Source organism: Anthonomus grandis, chromosome 2 (genome assembly GCF_022605725.1).
Source record: "Anthonomus grandis grandis chromosome 2, icAntGran1.3, whole genome shotgun sequence".
Classification (NCBI taxonomy): domain Eukaryota; kingdom Metazoa; phylum Arthropoda; class Insecta; order Coleoptera; family Curculionidae; genus Anthonomus; species Anthonomus grandis.
Window position 1 is genome coordinate 46,747,578 of NC_065547.1, and position 27,029 is coordinate 46,774,606.

A 27,029-nucleotide genomic window follows, 5' to 3' on the forward strand; every position below is an offset into this window, starting at 1 on the left:
AATATCTTTGAACTGGACTATACCTAAATACCTAGGTATAAAGTATTGCATTAAATTTTAGGCACCTCCAAAATCAGGCTCAACATACTACAATTATAAAGGTTCACACAGTATTGTACTAATGGCTTTGTGTGATGCCAATTATAAATTTATAATGGTTGACATAGGAGCAGAGGGTCGCCATAGTGATGGAGGAATATTCAAAAATAAGTAATATGGGCAGATTAATTGCAACAAATAATCTAAATTTTCCTCCACCATGTGCATTAATTGACAATGGTGATAAAGTTAATTTTTACATTTGTGGGGATGAAGCTTTTCCTTTATCCACATGTCTAATGCGTCCATATCCAGGCCGATTTTTACCTCAGATTAAAAGGATTTTTAATTATAGGTAGGTAAACATATTTTGCTTTTTAATTTGGCATTTCTAAACATACAATATTGTGTTTACAGGTTGTCTAGAGGAAGAAGGGTTGTAATAAATGCTTTCGGTATATTGTCAGCAAAATGGAGAGTTTATCGAAAACCAATCATTGCACAAGAAGAAACTGTTCGTAGCATTGTTAAGGCCACTGTTTGTCTTCATAACTTTTTAATTGGTGCAGAGAAAAAATATGTGTCTCCGACTCTTGTGGATAGAGAAGATATTGAAGGGCAACAAATTGACGGGGAATGGCGTAACTATGCTACCTCGAATCTTCCCAATATCAGAAGAACTAGTACTAATATGTATGGACGGACAGCAGATATAATGAGGAATAAATTAGCTACATTCTTCTGCAATGAAGGACCATTACCATTTCAATGGGCAAAATAATAATAATCTATTATAAAATTCTTTATCTTTATTAAACAGCACTTTATATAATGGTAATAATTATTATCACTTGTTCTTTTATTTATCCTGGACATACATATTTTTGTAAAATGTAGTACACACATTCTACTCTTTCAGTGGTGTAACATTCGCTAAAGCCTATTAACTATTACTGCTTATAACTATTTAGGGGACAAATAATTCTGTGTACCTTCATAAGCTACTTGAAGTAACTTAATTTCTAACAACACCCTTTCTTGTTGTGGAACATACTCCAGGAGTTCTGATATTCGAATACAAATTGGATTTAAAGGGTTTTTGGGGATAGTCTCAGACGGAGGGGGAGGACAATTAATTTTGCTAAGCACCCCAATAATTGCATCTTCAACTTTGTCACCTTTTGGGGTTCTGGATGGTTGCGTGCTTGGGGTTCTGGTTGGTTGCTCACTTGTGGGAGATAGTAATGGTGGAGTTGTACTGCTGCTACTTTGACTTCTTGAAGTGGTAGGGAGATCTATATTTGAAATAGTAGTTTTATATTTGATTGTGTCGCTCAAAAACGACATTGAATCAAGATGCTACCATTTTCTTCTTTTGCTTGCTCCAGAACCACTTGGTGTATATTCATTTGTAATCCTAACATAAGTGTCCCGTAGCGTTCTCCATTTTTTCATTAAATATTCCAAAGAAAACTCTGAATTGCTACCAAACTCCTCGTAAATCTCCATCCATAACTGGTCCCTTATAGACTTCGATCTTTCTTTCAATGGTAACCGGGAATCCCACAGAGCTGGCCAATTCTGGATACAGCAGATCAAAAATTCTTCAACTGTAGTGGTTTGTATTTCATTCTGTAAGTAAAAAACATACAAATATTTAATTTAAGTTTGAATTGACATAAAAACAATGGTTAACAGGTTATAATAAATACCTTACCTGTACCGGCTGAATTTCAGACTCAGAATCTCCGGGCGAAGATGTGCTGCATTCTTTCTCTTCCATATTTGATTTAATAATGGCCAAAGAACATAATATAACAAAATTATAAAGGCTTTTGGTATTATTACGATAAGTAAAAACAAAAATAAATAAACAAACAGTAACCAGTAAACAAGCACCACCAGTGAAATGTCAATGTCAATATTGTCAATCATACGAAAGTGACGCGTCAGAAGGGAAAAGAAGAAGGGAAAACTATCCGATAAAATTTTGTATGACGGATGACGGATGACGTATGCATGTAACATCACCTTTAGTTAATCCTATATAATAGTTATTGTACCGGGTGTACAGGAAACTTGTAACGATTTTTTCGCGACCCTGTATCACTTTTTTGTAAAACTTTTAAAGCCACAAACAGAAATATTCTAACTACTTTTATTCCTGAAATACAGGGCGAAAACGAAAATGTTCACTTTTGGAGATGTTATTATTTCTCAGGCCCTGTATAAGATAGAATAAAAATGAAAACTGCTTATAATAGATATTTTTACATAAAAGTCAGTGGCGTATTTAATTTTTTTTCCCAATGCACTGTTTTTAAGATTGGGCACAAACTTGGTATTTTTAAAATGGAATACCCTCATAACGTCAAATTTTTGCATTTTTTTTTCTGAATACATTGACGTATCACAACCTAATCTTTGATAAATTTTAGCTCAAAGAATTAGAAAAATCCATATTTATGTTTATTTTTTTAATAGTAGGCCATGAATTCTTTGACACATGCATAAAAAAATGTTTTGTTTATTGCATTCATGGAAACTAAGTCACAAACAGACTCAATACATATCAATAATGATGGCTGACGGTGAAAATATGGAATTCCAAAATTTTGAAAAGTATGATATTGTAAAATGTTTAAACCTTTCTAACGAAAATGTCGAAGCGGCGCAGCAATTATATTTAAATAGGTAAAGCTCTAGCTTATTTTATTTTGTTACAAAATTCAAAAAATAAAAAAGATCTTCTTAGGTTTCCAGAAAGACGTCAGCCATCTCGGGCTACGGTATTCCGGTTAAAATCTAATCTTTTAAATTATGGCTGCTATTCAAAACCTAGGCAACCCCATGTTGATAGAAATGAAGCTGGCGAAATTAATGTTTTAGCGTGTGTGGAAGCAAGACCCCAAATTTCCTGTAGAAAGATAGAGGAAGAGATAGGAGTTTTCAAAACAAAGGTGCAAACAATTTTAAAAAAGCATAAATTTAAACCGTATAAGATAAATATTATTCAAGAATTGCATCCTGACGATCCGTTTAAACGACTGGAATTTTCTAATTGGTTTTTAACCAAAACTAATGAAGATCCGGATTTTGTAAAAAAGGTAATATGGTCTGACGAATCCCATATAAGCAGTAGTGGCATATTTAATAGGCAAAATACCAGACATTGGTATCAAGAACGACAGCAATAAGGCCGATTTGGTTTTAGTGTTTCCTGTTTTGTATTGGGCACTAAAATTGTATATACAATTTTTGAGGGTTGCTTAACTGCCCAACGATATCTAAATATATTGCAAAATAATTTGCCAGAGTTGCTGGAGGACATACCTTTAGCCCAGCGACATCAAATATATTTCCAGCAAGATGGAGCGCCCGCTCATAATTCAAGGGTAGTTAGAGAATATTTAAGTGCCCATTTTGATAGACGTTGGATTGGCATACACGGGCCAATCAGATGGCCCCCGAGGTCACCGGACTTTTTTATTAAATTTATATTTGTTGTTTTTTTTGGTTTTTGTAATTAATTTTCTAATTTGATTCTTGTAATTACTAATTAGCTTTTAATGTTAAACCTGGTCCGATATATTTTTTTGTTTTTAACATTTTTATGTTTATATTAATATTTTAAGTTAATGTTTAAAATATAGTTAAATAAACAGGTTTAAATCACATGGCGTTTTAAAAAAGTAATAATTAAATGCATGTGTGTAAGAATTCATGGCCTACTATTAAAAACAAAAATAAATATGGATTTTTCTGATTTTTAAAGCTAAAATTTACTAAAGAATAGGTTGTGATACATCAATGTATTCAGAAAAAAAAATGCAAAAATTTGACGTTAAAATATACAGGGTGTTCTATTTAAAAAATACCAAGTTTGTGCCCAATCTTAAAAACAGTGCATTAGAAAAAAAAAATTAAATACGCCACTGACTTTTATGTAAAAATATCTATTATAAGCAGTTTTCATTTTTATTCTATCTTATACAGGGCCTGAGAAATATTAACATCTCCAAAAGTGAACATTTTCGTTTTCACCCTGTATTTCAGGAACAAAAGTAGAATATTTCTGTTTGTGGCTTTAAAAGTTTTACAAAAAAGTGATACAGGGTCGCGAAAACCGCAAAGCTCTATCTTAAAAAATGACAGAGATACCCTGCAGTCTCATCCAAAATGGGACACAGTGTACATACATACATCAGTAGATGACAGCTGTTAGGTTTATGTTTAAAATATAACGTGTATGAAATTTTAAGTTTCCAGCTTTGAGCATTTTAAATTTATTGCAGAATTTTTTTTGTCTGGAAAAAGTATTTCATAAAAATTGTCACCGCATGTATTTTTTAAACAACCTTAATATTACTAAGGTACGTTTGGCTTAAACGCTTTAATCTAGTATTATGATACCTGGCCATCATTTAAGACATTTATTACTTTTATCATACTTTTTACCACTTTTATTACAATTTTTTTTACCGGGACGCTATATGACGTCAATCGATTGCTAAAATAATAATATAGCCGATGGACGTTCTTATTTGCCCACCCGGTACAGTGTACAATCATTTCGTGGACACCCTATACACAATTTGTACTATTTTTTCATTACAAAAAGTCGTAATTTTACTCAATTAAAAAATTATCTAGTATAAAATAATATAATCTGTCAGTCCTATTTTAAGAGTTCTCCTTAAATAAGTAGAAGAATCTTGATTAATTTGGTTCAACTATTTTAGGTTTTCTTACTGATACATTAATCAATAATTCGTCCACTCAGAATTATTCCTTTCTGATAACCGATGATAAAAGCTGTGTAGAAAGTGGTTCAAATACCAATCAAAACACCTTTTTTGTAAGTAGCTTGTCCTTAGCTGAGTTTAACAGCAGTTTCCTAAAGAGTTTTTTAAAGGTATGTACCTATTAGGTATATCCGTATTTGTTTTTTTATGTTTAAGCACATTTTGAATAACTTTTTAAGTTTGTTTAATTTAAAGTATTCAAACTTTGTTCCTAGTTTACGTTCCACAACCAATAAGACTGTAAGTTAATGTTAATAAAGTTTTGATTTTTTTAAGGGAAATTTTATTTGAAGCTGCATAAAATATCCGGTGGTTATATCTACTATTACTCAATTTGCGAACTAAATAGTTTTCGGACTATTAAATTAAAACTACTTATTTAATAATGTGTCTTAGTATTATTATTAAAATAGAAAAATTTTCATACAAGTGCATACCTACATACATAGGTAAAGGTAATGTCGGTAAGTATAATTTTTAAAATGGTTATTTTATGTACTAAAAATAATACACAAAGCTCGTTAAAATAAATTTTAAAAAATATCTAAAAATTTTAACTTAAAAAACTTAATGTTTACATAATAATGAGTAATAGGGACCCTCTTTTGTGAAAGTGATGCACAAAAGTTTGTAAAAATAAATAAATAAAATGTTTTTTTTAGACTCAAAATAGAGTTAAATTTTACTCAACAATGAGTAATTGTGACCTGCTTCTGTGAAAATAGTACACAAATGTTTGTTAAAAGAAATAAATTAAACGTATTTTTAACTCAAAGTAGTGTTAATATTTACACAATAACGAATATTATTGATCTTATTTTGTGAAAACATTACAGAAAAATAGGGAAATGAAAATAGAAAAAGGTAATTTTAACTAAAAAAAATGTAAATATTAACTCAATATTGTATAAAATTAACTCAAAAAAATATAAATATTAACCCAATATTGTATAGAATTACCTCTAGTTTTATTAATAATTTGACTCATTTTATACTTAATGTTACTCAAAAAAAAATAAGTTAATAATTAAAACTCAATAATGTGAGGACTCGTTTAGACAAAACTTTGAGTTAAAATTCACTCAAAATTTTTTAGAGTGCATGCTTGATTTTAAAAAAATAATAATACGCTAAATTTTATTTTTTATTCAAGCAGGGCTGGATGCCAAACGGTCAAATTTAAACTACAACATTTTTTATCATTTTTACGTATAAATTCGCTCATCCTGAGACACACTGTAGATAATACTATTTTTCTTCTTTTACTTATAAATACGTTTAAATAAGTTTTGATTTTAAATTATTATAAAAGTTTATAAACAACCTTCTTATTAAAAAGACAACGCTTCTCCCTCCTACTCCCATCCTTATTTCCCCCCGGTATTTTCTTTCTTCTCCGAGATACACAGACAATTTTATTGTTATCGGCGTCGATCAGATAACCCGTTACGGCTCTGGATAAGCGTCGCGACGCCCAGCGTTAGATTCAACAGGCGTCGCACGTCTGTTTGAACTCGGCTGCCACGCGGCTACGTACGTGCGAAAACCATCTGGAAACTCGCGATAACGATGTGTTAAATTTGCCTTTAAGATTTATTCGGTAAGATTTGATTTTTTTTTGAATGTATTTTAAGGATATTGGCCTAAAAAGGAAATTTAAAATTTGAAGACTAAAATTAAACAGATATTTATAAGGAAAATTTGTAAAGCATATAAGATTTAAAAATTCGTAAAGAGAACTTAAAACAGCTGGTTCTGATTAATGGGCTTTCATCTGTGGTTCGGATGGATTTTTTAAAATTAAACCTTTTCTTTTATATTTTTTAGGTTATTTTTATTGAATGTCTTTATGAAGGAAAGTTGTCCTTGTTTTTGCCTTATAATTATAAATCAATTGTGGAGCAACTAAATTGCTTAAAATCTGCACTGGTTACGTGTTGAAAGCTTTAATGCTTAATCAAATAAGATTTCTTAACTTCTTTGTAATGAAATCAAAAAAAATAATATTTTCTTTAATGAACCAGTAATTTTTATTTTACGATAAGTTTAATTTATTTTATTAAATGTAAATGCGTACTTTTATGCACATTCAAATCTAATCATTAAAAAAGTTTTTCAAATTAAAAATTGGATTTAGATAGACCTGTTAAAAGAAAATATGTTTACCTGCTTCTTGCCGCTTTTTAAGGGGAACTCTTAATTTGATTTTCTGACTAAGGTATATTGAGAAAAATGCTTTAAAAAAAAGACTTTTTAGCCAAGGTCAGTGGCGGCCCGCGTCTTCAAAAAGTGGAGGAGCCGAAAATTTTTGAAAAAATACTGTATGTTACTCGTATATTAACTTTTTTGATTTTGTGACGAGATTTTCTCTCCTTCTATCTAACCCTCAAATCTACAATTGCGTTATCTTTTATTACATTATGTCTATACTTAAGCCCATACATCCATGGATATCCGCATTTAAAAACCGCTGAATTACATAATATGGAAAAATATCTATTTCTCAATCTAGGTCGCCCCAGCATTATTCGCAGCCCCGACAGGCACATTTTTAGCATTACTGGCAATCTGACTTTTAAAAGAGCGAATTTAAATATTCCAGACTGGATAAAAGGAATTTTATTGTGTTGCGAAACATCCAGGCTTTTCGGGGATGGCATAGTACGCCTTCTACCTCTCCGGCCCAAATGAAATTTACCAATGTAAATTATAAAAAGCCATCCTCTTTCCGGAGTTCCTTTTTTATCGTAGTTATATAAAAATTATCGGAGCGGAAAATGTAAAGGCGTATTATAAAAGGGGTTGTTCACCCTTCAGCATAAAGCCCACATACAGTTTGTGCGACCAGCGTGTGAAATAATGGAAATAAATTTGCTATTATATGACTCAAGCTATAAGATTCAATAACGCAAAATGGATAATGTTTCTTCGGGTTTTTACCGTATAATTTCGATTTAAAAATTATTCTGTTCAACCCAGTGGAAAATGAGTAATAAAAAATTTAAAATTACTTCAAATGGACGAGATAAAAAAATTACATAATATTTTTGATGTAAGAAAAATTACTTCAAACTTTGAAATAAAAAAAGGATGAATTCATTTGCCTCGAAGGATTCGCTTGTAAAATAGACCGAACTTAATTAAAACAGTCACCAACAATCTCAGTCACCGATCGTGTCTTTTTTTTTAATCCAACAATATTTAAACAAACCAGATTTTAATAACAATAATAATAATAATAATAATAATAATGTCTTATATTACCAAAAGTTACAAACATTATTTACAAATCAATTTATTAACTAAGTATGCATAAGTGGCGCAGTCTAGCTGTATTAGCTACTCTACTGAACCACATACGCACACAGTAAATGAGTTAAAGGCAACTAGCGTGATAAAAATAAAATAAGTATCTTAATTAAAATTACAGAGAAGAGTTCAATAAAAAAAATAGAAAACAACATTATTCAAAGCACAAAGAATGGAGATCCAATTAACAATTTGAATTTAAAAAGTCTTAGATCTGATATATTATAGAGTTTAAAAAAAAAATATATTAATGACTATCTAGGCGGGAATATACAACCACTATCCTGCAAGTCAACAAGGTAGGTTTTTAACTTTAGTTTACACAACCGAACATTTTTTAAATTCATTGTCTTGAGAGGCACTGGAAGTGCGTTATAACATTTTACAAAATTATAAGTAAAAGAGCGTTAAAAAATTGCACTTTGATGATGTGGCATTGACAATCTATCTGAAAATCGCACGTTGACATTGTGGACATCATGACGAAAAACAACTCGTTCTTTAAGGGAACTAGGTGAGTCAATATAATTAACTATTTTTAAACAAAAAATGCAAAAATGTAAGACTCTCCTATAATCCATTTTAAGCCAGTTTAAAGCAGTATACAATGGAGAAATGTGTTCAAATTTGCGCAAGCCATATATAAGTCCAACACAAGAATTTTGCACTTTTTGTATCCTATATTTACTACTAACATCTAAACAAAATCCGTATATATAATCACAATAATTAAAATTAGACAGAACAAGTGACTCGCATAATATTTTTCTTAAATTAAAATTTAAAATATGTCTATTACTATAAAGTATTTTTAATGCCATATAAGACTTCTGAATAAGTTTTTTGACATGTTCTCTAAATCTAAGTTCACTATCCAATATCAATCCCAGATTCTTAGCAGAGTCGACAAAAGATAATTTATTATCATCTAAAAAAATATTTAGAATATTCTTTAAAGAAAATGCTTTACTTTTATTGCCAAATATCATAAGATGTGATTTAACAGGATTTATTTTTAAATTATGTTGTTTATAAAAATCACTCAAGGTATGTAAATCTTCATTGACAAATTTTTCAAAAACCGCAGAATCATCAGCCTTAAAAGAACAATAAATTTGGGTATCATCTGCAAATGCCTGTATTTTACAATATTTAGTTGCTTTAAGAATATCCCCTGTGAAACACCTGATAAAATTTTTACTTCTTCTGAATAAGTATTATCTGAATTAATTTTCTGAAACCTGTTATCCAAATATGATTCTATAATAGAGGATGAATGGAAATCAAACCCATAAAACTGTAATTTAGATACAAGAAGCCGATGATTGATTGTATCAAACGCCTTAGAAAAATCTAGAAGTACAAGCAGGCTATTCTTTTGCTTGTCTGAGGCGCGGAATAAGTTATCAGTGACATTGGCCAAAGCCACAGAGGTACTAAACCCCTTTCTAAACCCACATTGACTGCTGGGAATAATATTATTTGAAATAAAATAATTATACATTTGGTTATAAAGAAACCTTTCAAAAATCTTTGATAGAGTTGGCAACAAACTTATAAGTCGAAGGTCGTTAAAGTCAGTGGGGTTAAGAACCTTGGGCAAAGGCTTCGCATAGATACCTTCCATTGATTAGGAAAATAATTTATTTCCAAGCAGCAATTTATTATGTGGGTGATATATTTATCAATGAAAGGACTACAATATTTTACCATTAAAGGAGAGCTTTCATCTACACCACTTGCATTTGTTTTTATGTTATTTAAGATATTATTAATATCAGAAACTTTTGCCAATCTAAAAGTAAAATTAAAGTTCTCATTATATTTATTGCTTTCATAGAAATCACTCTTTTCGTCACAACATGATGCATTTTGAAGAAATGGGGCAAAAAAATTTTTAATATCTTCTGGATTCAATAGTGGTTTAGGAATCACATTATACAGGCCCGATCTTACATTCAGATCACGAACAGCATTCCAAAGTTGACGAGGGTTATTTCTATTGCACAACAAATTCAGGTAATTTTTTTTCTCTCTTCTTATAGCTGATAAAGTTATGTTCCTTAATCGTTTGTAATTTGTCCAATCATCCGGCAACTTAGATTTTTTAAATTTTAGAAGTGCACTTTTTCTTTGAGACATAAGGATTTTTATATTTTTGCTTAACCATGGAGCCTTAGGTTTAGTTATTCTTGCTTCGCGCAGTGGGGCATGGGTATCAAACAGACTAATCAATATACAATTAAAAATTTCAATTTTTCTGTCTATATTATTTTCGTAAAGTATATTATCCTAAGGCTTAAGAAGCATGTCATTCTTAAAAGATATAAAATTAAAGCTCCTATATTTTATGATTTTTGGAATTGTAGCAGGTTTGATTAAATTTATCTCGCAATAAATAAGTTTGTGATCTGTAATCAAATCCGCATTGATAACACCATGTTTCCTTACCAAAGAAGTATTGGTTACACAAATCAAGTCAATTAAGAAATTTTTAGCTTGAGAGATTCTGGTTGGTTCTTGTATAATTTGGGTCATATTATAATTTTCGAAAAGAGGCGTAAGTGGGTTATTCAAATTAAATAAATCAATATTAAAGTCCCCTAAACAAAAAATGTCCTCGACTGTTGGATAGATAAAAGAAAATATATTATCAAAATCTGATGTTAGGCCATTAAAATTCAGTAAAGGTGGTTTATAAAATACACAGAACCCATAAAATTTATTTTTAATTTTTACATTAAAGACTAGATATTCAAGCAGTGGATTAATAGCGAAATCAAAGGCTATCACCTGTACACTTAGAGATGATTTTATATAAGCTCCCACACCTCCACCTCTACCTAGTCGATCTTTTCTAATAAGCTGATAATTGGGTATACCAAAAGGTAGAACTATCTAACTAAGAAGAAGAGAACTATCATGTGTAGAGAGCCATGTCTCAGACAACACGATTATATCAAAATTATTTTCTAAAATAATATTTTGAAATTCATGAAATCCTGTATGAAGCGACCGAACGTTTAAATGACCTATTTTAAGGTTTTCGTTAGTCATAATAAGTAGTGTGAAAACTTTATATAAACAAATACCATCTATAAATCGACCATAACATATAGTTCAGTTCAGAGATCTATTAGAATCTTTGATGTGCCGCGAATAGTCCGTGTGCCGGTGTTGCTTGTATTGTCCCATGACATGCATGTTTAAATCGGAAAATTTTATGTAAATGGAGTCATAAAGTAATATTCTAAGCGATATTTAATCATTCCATTAAATAAATAAATGTTTTAAGCATTTTTCTCAGAATTTATAAATTTGATTCGTAAAATTTTACTAAATGCGCCCACGTACTATTTTGTTAGATGCCTGACCCTAGTCGCAGCCAGTCAATCGTGAAAAGTTGCACAGGTCCGGCCTTAAAATGTATTTGTATTTAAAACTTTATTATTCGGGATTTTTGGGTTTCGTTTTATTAAGTTAGAAATTGAAGATAGTTGATAGCAAAATAATATTTAATTTAACTATAAGATTTAAGTACGTAAAATAAGTACGTAAAATAAGTTATAAGATTTCAACTTCATCTCGCACATCAGCATATGGATACTAAAGCATTACATTATAATTATATTCTTTATTGTGTCGCTTAAGGACAAACAGGGGCAGTAAGCTGAAAAACCCAAAACTTTAAACTTGTTTAATTAATAAAAATAGGGTGTTCTTACTATGGCAAAAAAGGGACTTTTTTCCAGAGAATGAAGGAAGAAGCAGTCTTTATTGTGTCGCTGAAGGGCATATATTGCTGCATGTTGTCAATGAGCCAAAAGATAAGATTGGAACAAAATTCGTGATAGGGACTTGATCAGTTGACAGTCGTTTTCCATAAACCCATTCAATTTTTTTTACCCATAAACACTCTATTATTTAAATGTTATTTATGAAAAAACGTTTGAATTTAAAAATGTATCAATATCTTTTTGACACATAAGTTTATCTCTATCTATTATAGCTCATAAAGGAATCAGATAAGTATACTTTTATCTCATATAAATGTTGACAAATTATTATGTTTTTACAGGCACTCCTGAAATAAAAATTCCAATTACTTGACTTTTATAAAATGGATTTTAGTAAGTTCTTTAACAAAAACTAAAAAAGCCTTCAGAGTAGTCCATAACTCGTTCATTTCAAAATTAAATCAATAGAACCCTAAGATATTAGGGTACTAACCAGAAACAAATTATTTTGTCTTTTACAGCCACTCCTTGAATAAAAATGCAATTTTCTTGGCTCTTAATAAATGGATTCTAGTCATTTCTTCAAAAAAGAATAAAAAAACCTTTAAGTAGTTCATAAGTCAATAACGGGAAAATTTTGACTGTTAGAACTCAAGGTATAAGTAAGATGTCAATAAGAGACAAATTTTTTAGACTTTTAGTTATTAAATTTTAGTTATTTTTATAGAAAAGACTAGGAAAGTCTTCAAAGTAGTCAATAAATCAATAATAACGAAATTTTTACTATTAGAATTTAAGATATTGGCGGGCCAATAAGAGACAAATTTTTTTTTTCTTACAGGCACTCCTGGAACAAAAAATCCAATTTTTTGAATTTTAATAAATGAATTTCAAGCGTTTCTTCAGAAAAGACTAAAAAACCCTTCAGAGCAGTCCATAAATCAATAATTTCAAAATCTTGACTACTAGAACTCAAGATATTATTGTGTCAATAAGAGACAAATTATTTTATTTTTTACAGGCACTCCTGGGATGAAATTTCAATGTTCTGGGCTTTTAGTCATTTCTTTAAAAAAGACTAAAAAAATCTTCAGAATAATCCATAAATCAATAATTGCAAAATTTTGACATTTTCCTTCTTGAAAAAATTCCTGTGGTTTTTAAGTAAGAAAAAAATGTGATTTTTGTTGTAAATTTCTTCGTCAAAAAAATTCCTAGACAAACACGAAATTTGATCCTCAACTGCGACAACAGAAGGAACTAAGCTGTAAAAGACAAAATTTTAGACTTATTTTCTTAATAAAAACAATGTTTTTCTTACTATAGCAAAAAAGGGTTTTTCCCAGAGAATGGTGGAAGAAGTTATAATACTAAAACAAATCCACAAACACAAATAAAAAAACACACTTTCTCAGTAAAAACTGCAAAAAATTTGGACGAATACAGGTCAAATTCTAAATTCACCACTTTCATAAAAGGGAAAAAAAGAAAACCAGCAAAACCCATCAAATAATAATGATCTCACCTGACCTCTCTCCCAACTATTAAAGGTGATAGACCCATCCTTAAAGATTTCTTTAAAAATACGTCAAAAGTAATACAAAAACAGCCCATAAATTTATCTGGGTACGGCCCCGTAATTCTCAAAATCAGTGGGATAGAGAGAGATACACAATTACTTGCACAGCCTAAAGTAGGAATCGCCAGAACGCAGATGTTTTATCTTTGTTTAATAGACTGGCTAAAAAGAGGTGACAAGTCTGTGAGTGCTGGGAGTGTTTAAAATATTTTGTAAGATGCTTGGATTTTAGTCCGCGGTCAAATTTTTTTATATTATTTTCTTGTGATATTATTTTCTTTCTAAAAATTGACATTTTCGAAAGAAAAATAAAAAATACTATAAAACATGGGGTTTTACATATATTTAAAATGATTTCATAGATAAACAATAGAAAATTTTTCCATTTAAACATGTATATCATGCGACAATAAATACGACATAGGCGCACGGACTAGTTACTGCGGCATCTGCGACACATCAAAGATTCTAATAGATCTCTGAACTGGACTTTACAAATACTCATTAACCACTTAAAACTTAGTATCTATTATAAAATTATCCGAATAAAAAAAAATTCAACTAAAATTTTACGTAGAACAAAATATTCACCAACACAACTTTAAAATAACACATATGTACGTACACCTATAACTAAAATTCTAATAATTCTAAACTACAAATCCATGAATCACGATTTTTTAAAACACCATCTTATGTACTAAATCAATTTTTTTTTTAAAGTCTGTTGAGTAACAGGTCTCTCAACCGTTTTACTGCCGCCCGATGCAGATATAGGAGTACCGTTTATGTTGTAGTACTACCCAGGCGTCGCTGTTTAGATTTGCCGTTTGGGTTTTCTGTCTGGGTTGCAGTAGTTGCTCGAGGATCGGAACGATTTTGCAACGACGACGCCGGGGCTGACACGGCAACGGCACCAGGACGCGGATTCCGTGTACTGTTGAATTCCATAGCGACATGTCGCCTATAAAATTTTGTATTCCGTGCACCGTTTGCTACACGACTTTCGCCTGTTCTCGGTCGCTGCGAAGACGACACCTCTTGACGTGTTGATTTCATCTTTTCTATACGACTTTCTTTGTTTTTTTTTATATTTTGACGTTGGACGGTTTTGTAAAAATTGTTAAATGTTTTTTTTTTGTTGATGATACTTTGGGTATTTTTCTAAATACCCATACAAGGTAAAACTAATAATTTTTAAATTGTAGGTATTTGGTAGCAACTTTTTGAGCTTCTTAAATTTGTCTTGATATTGTTACGAGCTTCATTTTTGTTAGGTTTGTGTTGTTTTTATTTGCATTATATTTATTTTGGTTATTGTAGTTTGATTTTAGGTTCTAAAGGTGTTGTAGTTAAGTTTTACGTTGTTATTTCTGTTTGTTTTTGTCATTTGTTAGGTTAGGAGGGCTCCAAATTTAGCTTAGTTAGGTTATATTTTTGTCTGAACCTATAATGTTTTGTTGTGTTGCTTACCTTAATTGTTTCTAATTAGTTTCATGGCTACTTTCTATAAATTTCATCTCAAAAATTAGGCATGTAACATATACATAGCGTGTTTCCTTGTTATACAAATACCTATTTATATTTTAGATGTTTCCTGTCGATATAAATAATATTGGTAACCAAATTTGGGTGCCTTTCACATATTTGCAAAAAAGTTTCCCAGTGCTGCGAAGTCACCCTCATTATTTTGTGGTACCTATTTTATTTGGCCGAGTAAATATCGAATTAGTAAATTGCGAGTAAATATTTTTGAAAGTAAATATCGAAAAAAACAAACCATCACAGATCACATAACCTACAAACTATTGACCAATACAAACACAATTTAAAAAATATCCCTAGATATTCAGTAACAAAGAAAAAATACCTAGAATTTGCTCAAACATTTTCAGAATGAATAGTATCCAAAATGCGACATGTTGATAAATCCCGACTTTTACCGAACCGGTAACGATGGGTACACGGAATACATATTTGGCGACGTGTTGACTTTAGAAGTGGAATTCAACACTAGAATTCGACATGTTGAAAGCGACAGAACACGGAATCCGCTTACAGGTACGCTGTTCGACGCTGCGACGTTAGGCGCTGTGATGCCTATACCACTTATACCAGTAGATGCGGATGTAGCATTTGTATTCTCTCGTTCGTTTTCGTGCGACGGGTTTAGAGTAGTCACAGTAATCTTGGTGCGTATTTTAGATCTGATATTGCCATCTCTGTCAGCACTGTTATCAGTGTCCAAATTCAATAAAGCTATGTTGGGAGTAGCCGGAGTGCTCATAGATCAGAGGGGGAGGAGAAAACACCTCATTACAAATTTCCTGGACTTGTTTACTTAAAGTAAAAAAATAAGTTGTTCATAAGTAAAGCATTCTCCACCAACATAAAGCTTATTTTCTCGGATCCGAGCAACCAAATTTTTTTTTCGCCTCTTTTAGGTAAGACACTAAAACACGATTTATTTCCTTATCAGTCTTATTAAGGTCATTGCCTATAAATACTCCAGTTCCCTTCAGTCTATACACGTTTTTAAAAATCGCAGACTTTGTCAGGTAAACTCAACCACTAAGGGCAACTTTGAACTATCTGATTTTCCCACGAAATACACACTATTAATACCTTCCACGGAAAGTTTTATTTGCAGCAAGGAATTAAGTTTTTCAACTGTCCACTGCGCCAGGCTGGGTTCTGCAAGCCTTACTCTGCTTAGGCCATAAATAATTATATTATTTTTCTTCTCCTTACGTTCCAAAGCTTCTATCTGCTTTTCTAGAAAAGCAGTTTTATCTTTTAATAAGGATACATCCGAAATAACCTGTCCAAATCGAACATCTATATCCCTAGATAGGTTCTGAAACTCAGAGGATAAAGCGGCAAAAAGCTTCTTTATTTCTTCCAACTGGTTATTATTTCTCTCCAGTATTTACCATCCTTGGCTATTACCAAATAGGTGATATGAGTACGGATATTTATAATAAAAAGCATCAGAGACATTAAATAGGAACGTGTGTTTAATAATTATTAATGCACAATCCGGCAACACAGTAAGTATGTTCAACGGCAGGTAATATTAAACTAGCAATAATGATTGTAGGCAGGCGATGTAAATAGTTTGTTTACATGACTTAAAACTTACTTATTAGGGTAAAATTGACCAAACAAATAACATATACTTGCAGTAGAGGGTCATAGGATTCACTACAAAACTTTTCACTTTATTTTATTATAAGTTTCACTCATAAAAACAACATTTAAAACAGAGTAAAAATTAAACTTTGTTTATAAATCACGCGACGTTGACGTTCTTGATATTTTATTCTTGACATATCATTTTAATTTGGGGGCTTTTGAGGCAGTTTTTCAGTAACTTGTCAAAAGCATTTGACAATATTTGCCACGGAATTCATCACAAGGGTAGTTAAATCTTCCTTTGCATACTATCTATCAGAACAAATTAATAGTCATAATGTTTAGGGATATTGCAGATGATATCACACTTTTTAGATGGTTTCAGGATCCAGACTAACTACGGACTCCAGTAACACCTGAATATAAATAAAATATACTTCTCTTGTAAATTTTCGGCTATGTAATACCATCAAAACTTTTTCCTAATTCGAAAATACTTTAAGTACTTTTTTTATATGATTTGACCGTTTATTAATAGTTTGACAAATTATTTTGAAAGATAACAAAAAATTCAAAGGTTACTTCTTTAAAATTAAAGGGGTGTGATCTTAATGTAAATTAATGATAGAAAATATATGAATATCAAATATTTCAAATCATTAAATAATTTTGAGAATACTCTTTTAACTTTAAAAATAACTTTTTATCACTAAAAAGTTTCTACGTATAATTTGCAATTAATCTTATGCAAATGAGTTGCAACTGTGTAATTAACCCTATCTCCCTAGGATTGCGTCATATTTCAACATGTCAACAGCACTCTTTTGAAATTAGGGAGGGGCACGAGTTTATGACGATAAATTCTTATTAAAAACGACAAGAAACTTAGTACAAGTTTTAGGTAGTAAAAACACATATCTCCCTCAATAAATTATTTTATATACAATGCATCCTAAAAGTTATGTCTAAATTCATTTAAAATTCAGGGGTGTGTTCGAAAAAAAAAACGCTCAGACCCGTCGATTTTTATTTCAAGTTGCGCATTTTTGTACGTGAAGTCTGTATACTGAGTTGCTCAAAAACAAATTACGACCATCGACTTCATTTTTTTATATGAAAGCACCTTTTTTTTATTTCATTTTTGAATTTCACGTGGAATTCTACGTATGTTTCATGCATCATGTCCGATACCTAAAGTCAACAGTTATCGAAAAAAAGACGACCAAACACTATTATTAAAGTTCACCTTACGAGTCACCTTATCTCTGAGAATTTTTATACAGAGCAAAATTCCATTCATCCATGTTTTTTTATTGTTGGCTGGTGACTGTGTATTTTCATAGAAACTGTATGACAGTTGTACTCCAAACAGATATTGTCAAGTGTAAAGTGTACGAGTAAAGTTGCGGTTTTCACAATGGTAAAGTTAACGGAACGAGAAAAAAATAGAAATTCTGTGCATGGTTGGGTTTGGTGATAGAACACGTACTCAAAGAGAAGCTGCTCAATTATTCAATGAAATCCATCCTGATCGTCCTCCGATATGTCAAAAGGTAGTGACTAGAATAGAGGCTAAATTTAGAGAATTCGGTCATGTTAGAGATCTGCCGAAATCTGGTCGTCCTGCCTGAGATGAAAATGAACAACTTGACGTTTTGCTTTCTTTTAAAGAAAATCCATGCACTCCTCTGTCGCAGACTGGGGCAAATTTACACATGGCGAAATCTATAGTTCACCGAATAGTTAAAAAGCACAAATATCACCCCTACAAAAGTTATTCCTGTGCAAGAGTAATTTGATGACGATTTCGATATGAGTTTTATGAACGCTTACAAAACATGTGCAATCTAAATAATAATTTAGTAACAAATATTCTTTTTTTCGATGAAGCCACGTTCTGTTTGAATGGTAGTGTGAACAGACAATATTGTCGAAATTGGGCAACACAAAATCCGCATTGAATGATGGAGGCAAACACCCAGTACCCTCAAAAACTAAATTTGTGGTGTGGAATAGTGCGCGGAAGAGTAATAGGTCTCTTTTTCTTTGAACAGACTTTAACGGGACAAGTGTATCTCGATTTTTTCCAATTTGAATTAGCTCCAGCATTACTAGCTTTATTTCCAAATCCATTGGACCCAGACTATCCTGACAAAGAACTAATTTTCCAGCAAGATGGCGCTCCTCCGCACTATGCTGCCACTGTGCGTAAATTTTTGGATGAAACCTTTCCCAATCGGTGGATAGGAAGGAAAGGACCCATCTAATGGCCTGCTAGGTCATCTGACCTAACACCAATGGACTTTTTTGTGTGGGGATACCTCAAGTCGAAGGTATTTACTAATAGGCCAATTAATCTAGACGACTTGAAAGAGAGAATTCGCAGAGAAGTGCGCGCCATAACTCCGGAAATAATAGAAAATATGCAACGAGACTTTATTGATCGCCTTGGATATTGTCAAGCCGTGAATGGCCACCATTTTGAACATTTAACTTAATTTTTGTTCTTATTTTATTTACTACATAAATCGTCTTTTTTTCGATAACTGTTGACTTTAACCACCCCTGAATTTTAAATGAATTTAGACATAACTTTTGGGATGCACTGTATACTCCTCAAACTTCGGTGGTAGTATATTTCGCAGGCACGTGTTAATTTTCAAAATAAATTAACCATAAAAATGCATGAGATAATTTAGTTTTCCGGTCGAAATACGTTATTTTTGTCGATAATATGAATGTCTAAATTTAGAAATCCGCTCTCAATTCTCCGTGGAGCCTTTTATGTTCTCATTTTCTCTAGGATTCCGCTGCTCGGACCCCTTTTAGGGAGTATTTTAAGGCGATAATTAATGTTGATCAAAAACGTAAAAGAGTAATAATAGTTCGTCAGGGTCTAATTTTTTCTGATGAGGTTGTATTTAGTGTGCACAATTTTATATGCTTTTTAAACAACATAATACCTCAAAAAGTTAAACCTGTTGTTCATTACTTTTTAAATATTCTCCGACTTAAAAGCTTCATAATTAATGAATAATTTTGTTCTTTCTTTTTGTATTAGGGACCGATTACTGGGGCTAGTGTGTAAGTTATAACTATTTTTCTCCTAACTAAAGGTTCTATCACAGTCTAGTTGAAATCTATATACTTTGGTTCTATAATCAATAATTAGTATTTTATTTTTCTTATGATACATATTATATGGTTTTGGTTTATGTAATTATTTATTGTTGTATAATCAGGTTAGTGACTAGTTTATATAGGTTATAACGATAGCCAATTTTCTACGTTACTGTTCGGTACCTATTTTTTAACTGTAATTTTTGTAAACGGTGCTTTATGATTTAGCAGATTTCTTTATTTTGTTTTTGTTTAAAGATATTTTTCCTAGTAATGCCTGTACTCTATAAGTATATATTGTATTACTTTAGAAGCAATGAAATTCTATTGTCTATTGTCTATAGTATCAAACTCTTTACCGAAGTCTAATAATACCAATGTAGTACAAGTTCCATTGGCAATATAGCTCGAAGGCCGAAACGTTGGCAATTCTTCTGAAATAAAATCAGTTTTATTTGAAGCCCTAAACTTGCGATCCTTCTTTCCATACTTATGGGTATTAGACCAAAGTGAATCAAAAAGAAATTAAAAAAAAGGTACATAAATTAATTAAAACAAACTATGAATTTTACAGTTAAAGCTCAGTTCAGAGATCTATTACAATCTTTGATGTACCGCGAATAGTCCGTGTGCCGGTGTTGCTTGTATTGTCACATGGCATGCATGTTTAAATCGCAAAATTTTATGTGGAAACAGTCATAAAGTAATATACTAAGCGATATTTAATCATTCCATTAAATAAATAAATGTTTTATACATACTTTTTTAAATTTATACATTTGATTCGTAAAAGTTGACTTCAGACAGCCACGTACTATTTTATTAGAAGTCTGACCTCAGTCCCAGCCACGCAAGCGTGAAAAGTGTTTTTATAAAAGCTGTTTGGGTTTGGGACGGTAAATTTGGTCTCAAACAGTTTTCTCTAGTAAATATACATTCTATATTCTGTAATCACTGATGCTGATTATATTTACGTCCGAAACTAGAATAGGATAATGATTTAAATACTAATAGAATAATGAGTGTAGAACGATGTGTGGAGGATATTGTTCTGTAGGAACAAAAAAAAAAGTAAAAAGTGACCCTATAAATTAATTAAATAATTTTTTTCTCTTGCAGTTGGTCATATTAAGAATGGTGGATTTTAGTGGGAGTACCAGTGGAAAATCTAATAGATTTGTCTGCCCAAATGATCGACAGCTGGCATTGAGAGCCAAGTAAGTATCTTGAAAATGAGTATTAATTTTATAAACGAAATCGGGTACCTGGTTTGGAATTTTTAGAAATATTCTCACTTTAGGAACTTACCTTCAACACTGTTATAAAGTACATTACACCCGTATGCATCGTTTTAAAATTTAAACCTAGTTAGTGAATCGGGCTTATATGAATTTTCTCCCTCTGTAATGTACCGTACTTGAATTTTGTAATCTGGACTAAGGCAACGCTGATTCACCTGTCAATTTTGAATTCAAAAAAAAAATTTTTTTTCGAAAATATTAATTTTTTTCTATTTATTCCACACAATGTTCATAACTCAAAAAATTGTCCAGATGTCATTTTGAAAATTTGTACGCAAATTCCAAAGATAATTCTGTTAGACACCTATTTTAGCATTTTTCCAAATTCGTGCGAAAATTTGAAAAAATTTTCTTTTTTTGAAAATATTGTTTTTTTTTCTATTTATTCCACACAAAGTTCATAACTCAAAAAATTGAACAGATGTCATTTTAAAAATTTTTTACACAACATCCATGGACAATTTCGTTAGACACCTATTTGAGCGTTTTTCCAAATTCGTACAAAAATATGAGAAAAAAAATATTTTCCGAAAATTTTGATTTTTTTTTATTTATTTAACACAATGTTCATAGCTTAAAAAATTGACCAGATGTCATTTTGAAAATTTGTATACATATTCCAAAGATAATTTCTTATCTTTCCTTACAGACCCATCAAAATTAAGCATCATAAACCCTGGTCCACTAATGGCTTACGTGTGTCTGCAAGGAACATGCGTCCTTTATCATACCTAAAAACAATTTCGGACAGCATATTTTTTTATAATTATGTAAGGCTATACAGGAAATTGTATCGAAAAACAATAAAAGGCGCAAAAGGCATTTATTATAATAACAGGCTGGCCAATTCTGGTATAACGTTGCTAAAGAAACATGGTCTATTGTTAACGAATTAAGAAATAAGCCTTCTTGGACTAGCACTATCCTCTCTTCACCTGAAAATCTTAACGATTACTTTGTAAACGTGGTTAAAAACCTAATGACTACTATAACACCTTCTCATGATCCACTTTCATATCTCTCTAATGAAAACTTACATAGTTTCTTTTTTACCCCTGTACTATTAACAGAGCTTCAAAGTAAGGCTCGGAATCAAACTCGGTTTATTCAAATATTCAAATATCGAGTTTTTGCAAAAAAATTTATTCATTTCAACAAATATTCGAATATTCGCTTATTCGATAATTTGCGTAAATGTTTCCGTTGCTAAGGGAGGGAATATTCAAATTTATGATTTATGTACTTTTATTGATCCTCGTTTTAAAACACAAGAAAGATATGTAGGTGCACTATTCAGCGTTAAATTGCACCTTAAAAATTTATTGGAATCAGGTAGTGAACCATTTAATAACCAATATTACCAACCTATTTCAAAAAAGACTGCCTTGGATATTTTGTTTCCCAATGAACCATCAATCAGCTTTGATGAGGTAGATTCATATTTTGCTGAACCTATTTTACCTAAAAATGTGTGTCCACTTCAGTGGTGGAGAAATAATGAAAACAAATATTTAAGGCTAGCCAAATACGCAAAAAAATACCTTTGTATTCCGGCTACTTCAGTACCTTCGGAAAGGTGTTTTTCAAGTGCTGGAAACATAGTCACTGCAAAAAGATCGTGCTTAAAGGGTGACAGTGTCAAAAAATTATGTTTTCTTAGTGCTAATTTGTAAAAATGTATTTCTTTCATTTTATTATTTTGAGTCCTCTTCTTTGAAGTTTAAAAGAAGTTTTTTGTTTTGTTTTTTTTTGTAAGTAACTATTGTATATAAGTATATAAGTACCTTACTTGTTTCGGTTTCTATGTTATGAATAAAAAAAAGTTCTTTAATGTAGTTTTTGTTTTTTTTCCTTTATACATAATAACTGGAACTGAACTGAAAACTCGACACGAGGTTGAGAAATTATTATAAGTAGTTTAGTGTATTTTTAAATAGTCTAAATATAAATGGTTTTAAACTTTTAAATTCGAATAAACTCGGTTTATTCGGCAAAAAAATTTATTCATTTCAACAAATATTCGAATATTTGAATACTCGAATATTCGCATATTCGATAATTTGAATATTTAAATATTTGAGTATTTAAATACTCGAATATTTTTATGAATAGTCGAATAGTGAATAATTCAAATATTCAAAAAAAAAAACGAAGTGAGTATTCGAATACATAATTTTCCAAAATTCTGAGCCCTACTTCAAAGTACAATAAATGAAATAAGAAACAAATCATCATCTGGTACAGATAGTCTTACTCTAAAAATGTTCTCAAACCTGCCTGATAACACCTTAAACCATCTGAGAAACCTAATTAACAAATCATTTCAAAATGGGGTCTTTCCTAACTGCCTTAAGACTGCAATAATTATTCCCTTGCATAAAGGAGGAGATAAAGAGCAAGCTTCAAATTATCGTCCAATCGCTCTCCTTCCAACATTATCGAGGATCATAGAAAGATTAGTTAAAAAAAGGCTATTATCATTCCTGTTTAAATATAAAATACTAACTCCGCATCAGTTTGGCTTCTTGAGTAATAAATGCACTAATGATGCTATGTTCTCCCTTTTTAACAGTGTTTACTCCAGTGTAAACAATCAACATTCAACAGCAACTATTTTCTGTGATTTCTCCAAGGCTTTTGATTGTGTAAGCCATACTATCTTGATCAACAAATTACAGCACTGTGGGTTCAGAGGAACGCCTCTCGAATGGTTTAAGTCCTATCTTAGCTACAGAAAGCAGCTTGTAAAGGTTGATACGACGAATAGAATGTGAGGTACCTCAAGGTTCAGTTCTGGGCCCAATTCTCTTTCTGCTGTTTATTAATGATATGGCCCATCTTAACATTAGCGTCAAAATCTGTCTCTTTGCCGATGATACTAGCTTTACATGGAGCAATCCAGATGCTGCGGCACTTCATGCAACTATTGCTAAAGACCTTATCAACATTAAATCGTGGTGCGATTCGAATCTTCTTTGCTTAAACATCTCAAAAACTAAAGTCTTATCTTATAAAGGTACTATCCAACCCTTTGTACTTAGCAATACCAGCTTGGACGTTGTTGAATCTGTGAAATTTTTGGGACTTATTGTTGACAGCTCTTTGAAGTGGGAATTACATATCGATGTTTTATCTAAAAAATTAAGTTCAGCTTGTTTTGCCATAAGATCAGTTTTCAGGGAATTAAATCTTTCGTCATCAAAAACAGTGTATTATGCCCTTTTTGAGTCCCATCTTCGTTACGCCCTCCCATTCTGGGGCACATGCTATGTGACCCAGTTTGAGCGCATCTTTAAACTACAAAAGAGAGCGGTTCGCTACTTTTTAGGACTTGATAGTCCAGCTCACTGCCAAGAAGTGTTTAAAAGATTTAAAATATTAACTCTTCTATCTTTATTCATTATCGAATCTATTTGCTTGGTTCGCAAGCATATATCAGAAATTCCTAATAGACCATCTTGCAATTATCCACTTCGTAACGCAGAGCATGATCTTTATGTGCTAATCCCAAGCTCAGAATTAATAAAAAGCTCTATTCTATACGGAGCTAAAAAAATGCACAATCATCTGTCTTTGGAAATTAAATCATTGACATCTTTTCCTCGATTTCGCAATGCTTTGAAATCATATTTACTGGAGAGAGCTTTATATGTAGTAGATGATTTTTTTTTTAATATTAATTTTTGAGTATCATGCACGCACTGGCTAATTATTAATTTTTCACGATGTAGAATAGCAATATTTTATATTGCTAAATTTCTATAAAATTTTTTATGACTTTTTTAACATTGTATTAATGTTTTTGACTGTTTTTCTTACTTTTTTCTATTTTTTTTTTATTTTTCTTGTTACTATTTTTATTTGTTTACTATTTGTACCTAGTTTTGTATATATTTATTTAGTACTTGTGGTTTCTATATTTGTATGTTTTGCTTTTTATGTATAGCTTTGTCTACATATTTTTTTACATTTTTTGACATTAAAGCATATTTGATTGATTAATTGATTGTTGGATACCTATTTCAGCATTTTTCTAAATTCGTACGAAAATTTGAGAAATTTTTTTTTTCGAAAATATAGATTTTTTTCTATTTATTCGACACAAAATTTATAACTCAAAAAATTGACTAGATGTCATTTGGAAAATTTGTACACATATTTTAAAGACAATTTCGTTGGACACCTATTTTAGCATTTTTTTTAATTATACGAGAATTTGAGAAAAAAAAATTTTCAAAAATATTCATTTTTATCTATTTATTCGACACAAAGTTCAAGGGGGTTTCAATAATTAGCATAACTGAACAAAATAAAAAACTGATATTAAGAATACTTAACTTCTAGATTGCGAAAAATAAATTTGAAATTATAATTGTCATGAATTATGGTAAAATATTGAGGATAAAAAACGAATAAACATGTACTTAAAGAAGGTCTTCGAAGAAGTTTTCTAAAAAAGTTTGCAAAACATAAACTTTAGTGTCCTTATGTGTCGAACACAACCAGTTAAAATAAGAAATTTTAGAAGTTGTTACATTAGGCTTCCTCAGAGTAAATATCTTGCTAATTTGTTTTTTGAACCTTTTATCAATAATAGGATACATCATTTCTGATCTTTGCAGATAACGCAAAAATGTTTAGAGGCATTAAGTCACCTTCGGATTGTCAGTTGCTGCAAAATGATCTTAATGGCTTTTTATGGTGGTCCAGATACTTGTAAAAATAGTGAAAAAATTAAATTTTAGTATGTTATAGTAAAATGAATGGCGCATCTGCTCGATTGGTTTTGGTTTATCTATAACTTACAGGGTGCTCACAATTAATTTCCAAAGTCAAAAAATGTTAAAAAAATCATAACTCAAAAACGGTTTTACTTAGAAGTACGGTTAGTATTGCAAAACATTCTTCTCATCACACGCTACAAACAGCCCATAAGCCATTTGGCTCTAGGGGGTGCCACTGAAAAGTTATTAGGGCTGGAAAAAAAAGTGTAAAAAAGGGTATTTTTGACTGAGTACTGCTCACCCTGTATAAATGATAGCGTTAAACTTAATACGCCGTTTTATTTGGAAAGAACGGAGGTGTAATTAATCTAGATAAAATTTTTCTACATTTTGCACCATAAAAATTTTATCCCAAAAAAACTACAAAAATCAATTTTTTGAGGTTTTTTAATTTTTCTACCAAAGAAACTATTTTTTGAAAAAAATTTCTTCATAAAATTTGTAGCTCCTAATAAGGTAAACATATCTTTTGTGAGTCATTATTTCCGGAAAGATACCGTTAAACCGTCAGAGGAGCTAGAAGATCACACATGTCTAAAACTTTGGACGTTAAAAAAAATACTTCCCGTATGCTGAGAATAACCAAAAAATATACCGCTCTGTCTCACGTAAACTCTAATCGATCTGTAGAGTTTCATAATATTCAAAGAACCGTTGCGATCTGTATCGAGTCAAGACTGGAAAAATTGATCAAAAAAATTTTTTTTAACTTTAAAAACATCCTAGTCCTAAACAAAAAAACAAATTAAAATTTGTAAATAATCAGGTTGTAGCCTTATATTTCTTGATTATAAAAAGTTAAACATCTTTTCTCTAACTCAAATACAACCAAAGTTATAAGCACTTTTGTCCGGCGGGTCCGAATTTTGTGCGAAAACTCCCCTGCGGGAGAGACATTAGCCGCTTAAACTTCATAAAATGAAAGGATACATTGTCATTGAATTAGTTAAAAAAAAAAAACTATATCAAATACAGAATATTTTATTGCTTTAGTTTATATAAAATCAATTTATTTCGAAAACCCATTGATATATCTTTCTCTTTTGCACTCATGGAGTTGTTATGGGAAGTACTAGAAATAATCGGACATGCAAGTGCGATACCTCATTTTAAAGGCGATTAAAAATACTTTTTAAAAATGAGAAAATCCAATATGGCGCCTATAAGAAAAAATAAAGTAGATGATGATCGAAAAAAAACGAAACGTCGGATTAATTTTT

The 27,029-nt window shown here is 31.0% G+C and overlaps 2 protein-coding genes and 1 long non-coding RNA gene across 7 annotated transcripts in view; 1 reads left to right on the forward strand and 2 right to left on the reverse strand.

Annotated features, from left to right (window-relative positions):
• Positions 1 to 27,029, reverse strand: part of LOC126746785 (clavesin-2-like) — a 77,942-nt gene that overhangs the window by 50,407 nt on the left and 506 nt on the right. The gene's annotated exons all lie outside the window — the stretch shown is intronic.
• Positions 6,298 to 27,029, forward strand: part of LOC126746706 (rabphilin-3A) — an 83,467-nt gene continuing 62,735 nt past the window's right edge. Inside the window, exons 1-2 of one of the 5 annotated variants that reach the window (XM_050455056.1) lie at positions 6,298 to 6,444; positions 20,844 to 20,941. In XM_050455056.1, the coding sequence (XP_050311013.1) occupies positions 20,859 to 20,941 (83 nt within the window). In that variant the 5' untranslated portion in view covers positions 6,298 to 6,444; positions 20,844 to 20,858. Of the gene's footprint in view, positions 6,445 to 14,354; positions 15,531 to 20,843; positions 20,942 to 27,029 lie in introns of those variants that run through there. The other 4 variants (XM_050455050.1, XM_050455059.1, XM_050455055.1 and 1 more) reach the window with 4 other exon arrangements.
• On the reverse strand, positions 16,670 to 17,128 carry LOC126746806 (uncharacterized). The gene is made up of 2 exons (XR_007663989.1): positions 16,973 to 17,128; positions 16,670 to 16,916 (listed from the first exon to the last, which is right to left on the reverse strand). It is a non-coding gene; the product is annotated as an uncharacterized LOC126746806 (long non-coding RNA).